Source organism: Pygoscelis adeliae, unplaced genomic scaffold, assembly GCF_000699105.1.
Source record: "Pygoscelis adeliae isolate BGI_AS28 unplaced genomic scaffold, ASM69910v1 Scaffold34, whole genome shotgun sequence".
NCBI lineage: Eukaryota > Metazoa > Chordata > Aves > Sphenisciformes > Spheniscidae > Pygoscelis > Pygoscelis adeliae.
The window spans coordinates 3402788-3413918 of NW_008824658.1; the positions used below are offsets into that span (position 1 = coordinate 3402788).

Sequence of the window (11131 nt, forward strand, 5' to 3'; positions counted from 1 at the left end):
GAAATCAGTTTGGAGGAAACCCTGTTTCATGTGCGATTGGATTAGCTGTGTTAGATGTAATTGAGAAGGAACACCTTCAGGCTCATGCCACAGAAGTAGGAAACTTCTTGATGAAGCTACTCAAGGAGCAGAAAATCAAGCATCCCATCATTGGTGATGTCAGGTATCAGTGCCTTATTTACATTTTTAGCTGCTTTTTGTTTGGTTCAGTCAGTCAAACAACTCAATCCAACTGATGTGGTTTTAAGAAATTCATTAAATCTGCATTTTCAGCAAAACTCAACAGCCTGCTGTACATTAGATTAAAACAAACTTGAGCTTATCAAAAGTCTGATATACTTTGCCACTCTAGGCCAGTACTGCTTTACTGATTTATTAGTTGTTAAAGGAATTCACTTTCCTGTTTGAACTCTTACTTCAAGTGCATAAAGAACAGAATTAATGAGCTGGATGGAAAATATGTTTAACATCACAGCCGGTGCTGGCATTCGGAGCAGATGAAAGTCTGTACTGTATTACTACATTTCTTCAGAACAGCAATACCTTTTCTATCACTAGCCAACCATCAGGTAATTCTCATGCAGTAAAGGTTTGGTCTAACAAAAACCTTTCTCAGTTTTTTTAGTTCACTTGCAGTTCCTTCCTCTGACAAAGATTGACTATTTTTATTTCTTTTAAAGGGGTTCTGGCTTATTCATTGGAGTGGACTTAATCAAGGATCAAGCAGCAAGGACCCCGGCCACAGCAGAAGCAGAGTATCTCATAACAAGGTACAAGAGACAATCACGTAGTTCCTCAATGTGCAAGGCAAGCACACAATTACTAAGTAACCTTGCCACTCAATAGTTGTTAAAATTTAGCCAAGTGGCACAAAAAGAAACCAGTCAATGCAGAAAGGCATTGTCTGGACACCCTGCATGCTGATGCTTGTAAGTTTTTCTGAACTACATGCAAAGGTAAACATAATTCTTTGTTATTGCTCTTTCCAGACTTAAGGAAGAATATATTCTACTGAGCACAGATGGGCCAGGAAGAAACGTGCTTAAATTCAAGCCTCCAATGTGCTTCAGTATGGAGGATGCAAAATTTGTTGTGGACACAATTGACAAACTACTAACAGGTAGTACAGATCAAAACTGTCTTATAGAGGGCTGCTGTTGGACTGCCTTAAACTCAGTGCTGAGTCTGCTTTTCAAAAGTGCTAAAATAGAGCTCAGATGATAGATGCATAGACATGGGAAAATGAGTCTTAGTCAATGCAAGTTTAGCCTTCACTTCTAAATTGTTCTGTTTTAAAGTTCTCTACAAAGCTATTTACTCTGCAGATGCATATGCCTTTTAAAATAGCTTTGCTTTGGCAGAGGTTGAAGTGTTTACCCATCTGAACAAGGGGAACTGGTAAAAGCTGTCCAAATTTCATTCTTGACAGCCATAATCTGTGTGCATTTGCCACTTTAGCTTTTTATACAACTTCTGCACGCTCAGTATTAACAAAGTTAGTCCAAAAACTTATCTCAAAGTCATGAGTTTGCTAAATTGTTACTTATTCTCTCTCCAGATATGGAAAAAGAATGTCTGAACCAGTAGAAAACATCCACTTGTTCTACCTGACCAGGTATTTATCTATGTTCACCCTTTACTATGTAAAAGCCAAGGTTCCTAAACGTAACTTCACAAGCTTTGTCACTGGCAGCAGAGCAGGACCAAGTTTCCTCAGAGATGCTTTTACCTGGAATTAGTTTGCAGGAATTTCTGGCAATCTAGAAGCAATGAACCAGACTTGTGTACACCTGGCATTCACAGCTACCTTCTATCAGAGTCTGACAGTGTTACTTCTAGTAACACTATACGTATTCATTTGTTTGCAGGCTAGGTCCAACATGTCCCAGAAAGGCCTACCACTAAAGCATGCTGGGAAGCTTTAAAAGTGACTGGGTTTAACCCTTGGCATGCAAACGACACGCACATCAAGAGAAAAACATAGCTTTTATGTTAGCTGCTCAGTGCCTTAAGTCTCCAGACAGAAGCTGTTGCAGCTGCGTAACTACTTCTCAGCAAGTCTCCCCTTAACTGCCCTTAAGGGCAGGAACACTCTACATTCTGCATGCCACAATTTGGGAACCTCCACTTATGCCAACAGCTTTGTGAAGAGCTATAAACAGTACTTTTACTACTGTAGCTCCTGTTTTACTTAACAGTTGACTTTGAAATAGTATTGCCTTCTGTTCTCTTGAGCATTTTTTACTGTTTCATAGGATCATTTCAGGTTTGTGGCTGTTATCTCATGCTTAAGCATCAATTTACCCCTGTACTCAGAAATCTGTGCGCATCAGTAAGACCAAGTCCTATTAAGTCTTCCAAGCCTTGTAAATCTTAGTATCTGTTGAGGTCCCTTTATAGCTTGCTTACAGAGAACATCTAGCTGCCACTCATTTTGCCATACACTCACTGAGTACAGTGTACACTTACAGTTAACACCTTGGTAACAACACCCTTTGGTACACTTACTTAGTACTTCTTGAACCTACTCTGACTAAAAGACAACCGAGTGTTTTTTTAACCGAGTGCCCAGTAAAACTCTAGGTACCTGGGTGGGAAGGTACCTAATATAATCATTGTAATCAATGCAATCATTGGTCGCCTCAACCACCATCCTAGATTCACAGTGCTATGGCCCTGAGCTAAGGAGAAACATGCTTTTAGTTCAGTGCAATATTAGTATAGCAGGCACAAGAAAAATGTGTTAGTATTTTATTTAGCAAGTTAATGGAAAGACATACAGCTGTTTGTACTACTTATTCTTGAGAACAGAAAGATTACTCAACAGTGCCAGTTTAACTTAGAGGCCTAATGACTTAATGTGCTTGTCTGCAATCTAAACTAAGCAAGAAAAATGCCTTTATTTTCTACAGGAAACCAAGAACACAAAAAGCCTCTTACTAAGTACAGTACTAGTGTGACACTTACATATAATGTAAGCGAAAATGAGGCAATCAAGTAGGTTCCTTTTAATGATGCTTTTACAAAAAAACATTATTTTCTTTCCATAGGTTTCAGACAATGTTCAAGCTCTGCTACTAAGAAACATTATTCTACGATAATAATGCACATTTAATCTTCATCCTAGCATGTCTTAAGACCACATAATTGAAAGTAACAAAATGAAAGGTAACTTATCTTGTTATTAGTAAAAACTTTAGAAGAAATAAATTTTACAAGAGCTTGTTTCAACTCTGGCAGAAGTGTGGAATTGGCTTTTATTTAAAACAGCATATCTAAAACTGATTATAAAGGAATGTATTTCTAGTAGCTACTATAAACTACATTGTCTAAATTCATGCTTTTTCAAGTTATGATTTTTGAATATTAAGATGAGCCAATGGGTTCTCTTATTTTTTTTATATCTGCTGCTACCTATGCAAACACCATTCTAGCTGCCAGTACACTCAGTCCTTCCCAGGCTCCTCTGACCAGTTTCAGTAGCCAGTTTTCGTAACAAGGTCCCTAGAAGCACTATATTCAACAAACAGTCTGAGTGACCAGATTAAGTCAAAAACTTCAGTCCCAAATTCACAACAAATGCATGAGGAACAGACAGCTGAGGGCCATGGCTCCCAAACCAGTTCTTACAAAATATTCTGTCCTCAAGAAATATCCAAGTAGGATTAGTAAATTAAGAGTACATAACAGCCATAAGCAACAACCTTGTGTACAAGCCCTTGCTTTCACTAGGCAATTACATGTTCTTTGTATCACAAACTTTTCATGCAAAGAAGAAAGGGAAAGCTAGCTCTGCATTTAAGTACCAGTATCCTCAATTTCTGCTTAAGGCCACATCACCTGTCAAGGAAGCATTACCTGAGAACCTACTTCCAAAAAGCACCAACGTAACAGCCAGCTGACAAACTATTGCTAATACACTAGCCGGAAATACTGCAGCAGTATGGTCCTGATACTATGCAAATTCCCTGTTGGAGGGCAAACTGTTTTCTAGAAAAATATTCTGCTACCCCTTACTTCATAAGAAAACAAGTAAAAGGATGCAATAGAGTAAAGCATTTCAATTTTACATCTTGAGACAGTAATACTTAAATACTGTACTCATGTTTCAGAGGTCTGCAATTTTTTTAGTTGCAAGTTGGGCATTAGGTTACATACTCCAGCTGTAAAGTTGTTGTGTCAACTATCAGATTTAAAATCTGCTGCATCTTTTTTATACGCAAGATTTCCTCTTAACCCCAGAAAGTCTTACAGACTTCTAACTTTACAGCAAGTTTTTCTTTTCAAGGACAGCCAGCAGGGAGCAGTATATTATAATCCCTGCAGAAATAGCTGCATCCCTTGTTAAAAAAAGTGAAAAGGTCACTAGTAACATCTGTTTATGTCTTGTCTTAGTTACTTGGTTTGATTCCACTTCTGGTTCCCATTTGTTCAAACAGAATTTATTACAAGAAAAAAATTGTCATATTTTAGCTTTAAAAGGAAAGTAAAAATTGATTACTGCAACAAAGATTAGAAGTTTACTTTGTGCAGCAGCACTTGCTACTTATTTATAAATCTGAAATTGGGACTATTCTGCAGCAAGAGAGGCAAATCACATGATAGTTATTGCCTTCAAATAGTGGTAAACTAGGCAAAAAATGAGAGCATATTTCCAGCTGCTCACTCATCTCTAGAGAAAGAGCTGCCTCTTTAGAGGCAGCTCTGTTGTTTTTCCTCCCACAACTTTAGTGGAGGTTCTTTAGCCTTTTTTGATACCCAAAAAGGCTGCAAAAATGCAGACTTTGCATTGGTAATTTAATGTCTAACCTGTCTTTCAAGGCAGGTATACATACTACTAAGAACTTGTAGAAAAGTCTCAGACTCAAGATAGATAGTGAAACATGAAGGAAGAGCACAGAGCTTCTTGCACATCTCTTAGCAGCTTCCTCCTGCAATGCTGTCTAGACTCCCAAGCCCTACCTGAAATCTATGCCTCTGGCTCCTCCTAGCAGAGCCCTACAATGCAGACACTAACACAGGTACGCTGAGCCTCTGCACTTGTCTAGAACATGAGCCACCAGCATGCCAGCACAGCCTCCACAACACCTGGGACTCTCCACCCCAGTTCTCTTCCATAACCTCCAGGCAGAAGTGACTGCAGTTCTTAGCTGCCACTTAACTGCAAGTGAGCACAACTACCAATACAACAGCCTTCTAGTTTTAAGATTAAAAACATTTCATCACAACTCTTCGTCTATCAAGGTACTGCCATGAACTAATTTCTGGGAACAGTATACTGGCGTTTTACTAATACATAAGCTGAAGAATGGCACAAGACACTAGATTACGCCTTTTTTATTTCAAAAGCTAGGATAGCTTCAATATCCATGTCATGGTGAATCAGAACACATGTAAAATACCTTACAATACATTAGATTCCAAAAAGGTACCAAAAAGTACAGTAAAATTAACACTTCCATTACAGGAAATGTATGACACAAAAACAATACAAAATAAAAAGGTGAAAAGTGACACTGGTTCCCTAAGATGCATCTCATTCTGTACAACTGGAGTAATGCAGAGTCCATAGTTAACTCCAAGAGGCAGTCCCTAGATGCAGAGCTGCAGCTTTAAGCAGACCCTCAAAATCAGTTTCAGTTTAACCTATTAATAAAATCATTAATTAATATCTTCAGCAAGGCTGAAATTTACACACCACACTGTCTAGACAACTAGTTATCTGTAAGTATTAAACATGTAAAACATTTCCAGGGAGCTCTTCCAAGTAAGATGCACATTTAACAGGCCATAGAAATTTATTGTAAAGTTAAATTTGGTACAGAACTGAAATATCCATCTACAGCATTGTATACAAAACCTATGCAGTCATTTTCCAAAAGAGACCATGCCACTGCATACCTGAATAAGTTTGATCAATATGGCTTGTAGTTATTCTGATGACCACCACGTCTTGGTGTCTTCCCATAATTTGCACTGCCTTGACCTATGAACAAGAAAACAAATGCATTAAACTGCTAATTAGTTACGCTTGCTTATACCCAATACAGTTCTCTTTACTTACTGTAATCATAGCCTGGTCCATATCCATAATACCCATATCCTGAATAATCATAGCCTCCATAGCCACCATAACCTTGCTGATAGCCGTATCCTTGATTCCCATAACCCTGGTTCCAGTAATTGCCATAACCTTGATTCCAATTTTGACTTTGAGCTATAGAAGGGAAAACCATCCACAAAATCCCATTTTAGTACACACAACTTATTTAGAATGTGTCCATACTAAAGTAGTGCGTGTAGTACTTACCGCCGCCTCTTCCACCTCTGCCTCTTCCTCCATAGCTACCTCTTCCTCCACCACTACTGAACTGTTGCTGCTGGTATACTTCTTTTGGCTGTGCTACCTTAATCTCGCACTGAAAATAAAAAACAAGGAAGAGTGTGTATACTGTCTTATAGCAGCAGCACCCAACCTAACCACCTAGGAAAACCAGAGGTTACTCTAGAGGCAAAGGAGGTATACGTGCTGCGCTCCGTCATGCGGCCACGACTAATGCATATCCAGAAGCATCTGATTTATTGTGCCGCCTGGGCAAAGGTAAGTCACTGTTGGCCATTCAAAGCAGGCCCTGCTTTCAGAGTATTTTATACTTATTCTCTACTGATAGTAGAGAATACTGATAGTAGAGAATACTCTACTATCAACTCCCCCCTGGAAGAGGTGCTGAGGCCACCTCAGCATAGCCACTGCTCCTGTAGGAGCCACGAGGCTGCCCTCTATCCTGGCACAACCTCCAAGACGAGGCTGTTGCTATTGGACCACTTCACCTGAGCTGCACTGAATGAACAAGGCTCTGAGAAATGCACCAGAATGAGTTCTCCTGGCAGCCTTCATATACCCTATGCACTGAGCATCTGTGTTGGACTGTACAGTACACCTACCAACACTTGAAATCATCACTTACCAAATACTGATAACAGCTAAAAACAACCAGAATTGACATTTCTAAGACAGGTTCCCAAGCTGCAGTTCAACCTGTCAGCCAGCTTCCTAGTTCCCGAATCTGTGCACAGTCTGAAACGAAAGCTACTGTTGCTATGAAAGGAACAACTCCCTGTGATAGCAGCACCTGAGCAAGCCTGGCTTGGAATTCTTCACCGCAGGAGCTTTAAGGTAACCTGCTCTTTTTATTATCACTATGACACAAAAACGAGCCATAGTTACAAGATATAGATATGATTTCTCAGCTCCCTTGGCACATAAGCATTTGTCTCTCCTGAAAACAAACTATCGCTAACTACAGTGTCTTGACAGCTACCAGTGCATTAAGTTTGCCAAAGTTTATTCTGTACTGTGTCAAGACCAGTCTTAAACTGAGTGCAGTCTAAGTCAGTGTGTCAGACAGCATGACCAGATCTAACAGGGCTTGATGTTAGTGTATGGTCAGCACTGGCCATGGAGCAAGGGAAGAGGGACACCTCTAGCCAGCACACATCATTTGCCTCCAGTCCTCTTCTCATTAGCTTAACACATGAGCCTCTATTAGCTGTTCCCACAGATGAGCAGTCAGCTGTTCAGAGCATCTCACACCACTTTTACACTAATTCACATAACCAGCTGACCAGGTACAAGTTGCCATAAGCATACATTTACTCTCCAGATCCTTGCATCGGGTTTATGTGACAAGGTTTTGGTAGCGCGGAGGGCTGCAGGGCAGGCTTCTGAGATGAGACGCCAGGAGCTGCCCCCATGTCAGACAGAGCCAGTTTCAGCCAGCTGCTTACAAAGTTAGTGTCTGTAAGCCTTGAATTTATGCAACTGCTCTATGCTGAAAATAGGTATGTATCTGTTTAAATGGCTTATATTGCTAGACTGATACATAAACCAGTTTTTCCGCATGTATTTATGCAATGCAATTAGATACTTTACATACAAAAGCCCCTAGAACATAGCAAATATTAAAGCCGCAAGTATTGGCAAAGAACCTCTGCAACTGAACTTACGGCAAAAAAGACCCTGTGGTAAATTGCAAGCTGTCCTTATTGTAATTTGGGTACCTTGAAATCAGAGGTCTACAAAATCCTTTTCAGATTACAGATGTAGTGGTATTATACTTAATACCTTGGGACAAAAATCTACAAGTCAAAGTTTCTACCTTGCTTCCACTGACGTTATGGAATTTCTTCTCCAAAACCTTCTTCACCGGATCCTCTTCCTTGAAAGTGATGAACACAAACCCCCTCCTTTTGTTGGTCTTTGGATCCATTGGAAGTTCAATTGCTTCAATCTGAAGACATGAAATACTATTTTCAGACTTGCATTTTAGCAGAACAGTTAAGCACATGGCATTTGGGATAGTAAAACAGAAAATAAAAAAGGAAAGTTTCCTATCTATGCATATTATGCAACACCAAAGTTGCAATATTCTTTCTACACTAACATTGGCTTTCAGACCAGAGGTTTCCATTTTACAACTCTTAAAAACAATTTTATCATCATATAAAATGGTTTGAGTTAAAGACAAGGGTATCTAACTAGCAATGGAAGCATCCAGTGCAGTATGTGCCTTCCTTGCTCTCAAGATGGGAAACCTCTGATCAGTTACAGAAGGCCTGATACATCTGAAGTTAATTTAATTTGCAACTTGCAAATTGTTAGTAAACTAAACAGCAACTGGAGACTGTATGTTTCAGTGTTTACTAAGATAACATTACATACCTCTCCAAACTCTCCAAAGTATTCCCTGATTTTCTCTTCTGTGGCTTCTGGGTTTAGTCCACCAACAAATATTTTCTTCACTGGATCCTTTTTCATTGCCATGGCCTTCTTGGGGTCAATTAGTCGTCCATCTAGCCTGTGTTCTTTCTGTTCCAGGACCTGAAAGATAGTTTGATAGGATTAACTCAAGCTGAAAAGTTTCCCCGAGAAGTTAAGAATCTGAAATACGAAGCTTAAATTCACCTTTTCAACACTCCCAGGTTCTTTGAAGAGAATAAATCCAAAGCCTCTGGATCTTCCTGTGTTAGGGTCCATCTTTATCGTACAGTCGGTTACCTCACCAAACTTGGTGAAGTAATCTTTCAAGTCTTTTTTGCTTGTATCCCAACTGAGGCCACCAACGAACATCTTCCTGAAATTTCAAAGAGATAAGAGCTATTTAGATTCAGGAAGCGCTACAGAAAAGCACATGCAGCAAGATGCTCACAGTGGTACAAACCTCTGCAGCATTGTCAGAAACGGGACCAACTGTTGAAAGTTACACACTTTTGCATCTTGTCAAAAGCTAGCGATACTACAGGAGTGCACAAGGGTGGGTTCCCCCCCATCTTTTTGAGGGAATGACACAATGCACCCTGAAGTTTATCACAGGCTCTAAGAAACAGTAGAAATTGCCTAAAATATTCCTTGCTAGTAACTTACATTCTTTCAACAGTATTCTGTTATTTGCAACAAAGCAGTACTGATTATCAAGTACTGCCAACTCAAGTTTTTGGGAAGAACCTAGGAGCATTCCTACTGCTTTGAAAGCATTGAGGACAGAATAAGGCATCAAAAGCAAAATACTTGAGCTCTTTTAGGATCTGGACAAACAGCTGTAAAAATTTTAGCTCTAAGAACGATTTGCAGAATTTAAACCAGGTATCTATGACCTCCAAGAACAGTCACATACAACAGATGGGACTTTGGACCTGCCTCAACTACTGTGTTGTGCACTCCTTCCTGCTTAGTTACTGAATCTAGTTCTGTCTTCATCAGTACTACAGGAGTATCTCCACTATTAGTCTTTGCTGTCATGAAAGGCCAATACAGTACTTCCCTGCCCACTTTCCCACACAAAATATCCTCTGAAGCATCTCAAAGAACTAAATACTAGTGACGTGCAATACAGAAGTGAAGCTAACAAACAAAACGTAGATCAGTCAATAAGGCACTTTTCAAATGCCTCACTTCAAATGAAAACACTAATAACATAACTGTATTTTCTATTTTCAGGGTTTCCAAGGTAACAAACTGAGCTTTTAAAAGCGTTCGAGCCTTTTTATCTAACTATAGACTAAAGCAGTTTAAGTTGTCATTACTCTGTTTAGAGGCAACCTAGATTTGGCACTAGAAGCTAGCAGCACTTTAGAAACTAGACTATGTTTAAATAAAATCGGCTTTTGGTGTTTATGTGTAAATTTGATTTGCTAGAACTAGTATCCATTTATGTTCAAAAGGCAACATGAGAAAAAACTGTATGTGCTTTTTTTTTTTTGCTTTTTTCCTTAAAGGGGATGAAACCATATCCTTTGTAAGCTAAGCCCTTATTTTTACAGAGGATCAAGCTGCACACTCTTAACTGACAAGTGCAGCATGATACATAAGGTGCAAGTAAAGTCTGCATGCTTGTAGCCATTACAATAGAGCCTTACAGAAAAGGCCTTACAAAGTTTACCAAGCCTTTTAATACCAGGTGAAAGAAAAAGTAACTTGACAGATTCCTTCTCATCACAACAGCTTACTGACCAAGCACGACTGCTATAATCTGCACAGACTGACAGTGGTTTTCCATAGCATACCCTGTCATCGACTACACTTAGAATGATCAAGAGAAATTCAGTGGTTGGGGGGGTGACAGGAATTTGTCTGGAGGTAGCTTTAGCTGCTTTATGCCATTGGGTTGGGGCTGTAGTACACACACAGATATTGCCACATGCTAAATTCACCTCTTACCACAGCAGTAGATAATTACACTTTGTAATTTACAGTCCTTCGTTTTGTAATTGAAATGATTGATACCTACATATATTTAAATAACACAATACAGAGCCTCTGAAATTAAGACCAAATGCCTAGTATTCGGCTTTGCCTTCAGAGGCCACACAAACTGGACAACTGCACTCTTAACACGTAGTCTCTTTTTTTCCTCCCAAGTGTATCAGTGCAGCTAAGTCAAAGCATGTTTCAGCTCTTAACAAAATACTCTAATCTCAGCCCCCTGAACTCCGCCTTGGACAGCTCTTGTTTTAGCACAGCGCTCAATTTTCCACATAGGTCAATCTCGCTAAATAACTGCTTTTCTTAGAAGTTTCATTTCACCTGGATTTGGGGCTGAAACTTGTCACCTCCTATGTGAGAAAGGGAAAG

The 11131-nt window shown here is 39.5% G+C and overlaps 2 protein-coding genes across 6 annotated transcripts in view; one reads left to right on the forward strand and one right to left on the reverse strand.

The window, feature by feature from the left end:
- The window catches only part of PHYKPL (5-phosphohydroxy-L-lysine phospho-lyase), an 8037-nt gene extending 4774 nt beyond the window's left edge, over positions 1-3263 (forward strand). For both annotated transcript variants that reach the window (XM_009322682.1, XM_009322681.1), the window contains 5 exons: positions 9-163; positions 681-770; positions 990-1120; positions 1559-1615; positions 3051-3263. In XM_009322682.1, coding sequence (XP_009320957.1) covers positions 9-163; positions 681-770; positions 990-1120; positions 1559-1587 — 405 coding nt within the window. In that variant the 3' untranslated portion in view covers positions 1588-1615; positions 3051-3263. The remainder of the gene's footprint in view (positions 1-8; positions 164-680; positions 771-989; positions 1121-1558; positions 1616-3050) is intronic.
- The window catches only part of HNRNPAB (heterogeneous nuclear ribonucleoprotein A/B), a 27665-nt gene extending 18535 nt beyond the window's left edge, over positions 1-9130 (reverse strand). For 2 of the 4 annotated variants that reach the window (XM_009322680.1, XM_009322677.1), the window contains exons 1-6: positions 8966-9130; positions 8723-8881; positions 8160-8291; positions 6311-6419; positions 6065-6217; positions 5902-5986 (exon numbers count right to left, since the gene is read on the reverse strand). In XM_009322680.1, coding sequence (XP_009320955.1) covers positions 5916-5986; positions 6065-6217; positions 6311-6419; positions 8160-8291; positions 8723-8881; positions 8966-9130 — 789 coding nt within the window. In that variant the 3' untranslated portion in view covers positions 5902-5915. Of the gene's footprint in view, positions 1-5321; positions 5987-6064; positions 6218-6310; positions 6420-8159; positions 8292-8722; positions 8882-8965 lie in introns of those variants that run through there. The other 2 variants (XM_009322679.1, XM_009322676.1) reach the window with 2 other exon arrangements.
- Positions 9131-11131: the final 2001 nt, after the last annotated feature.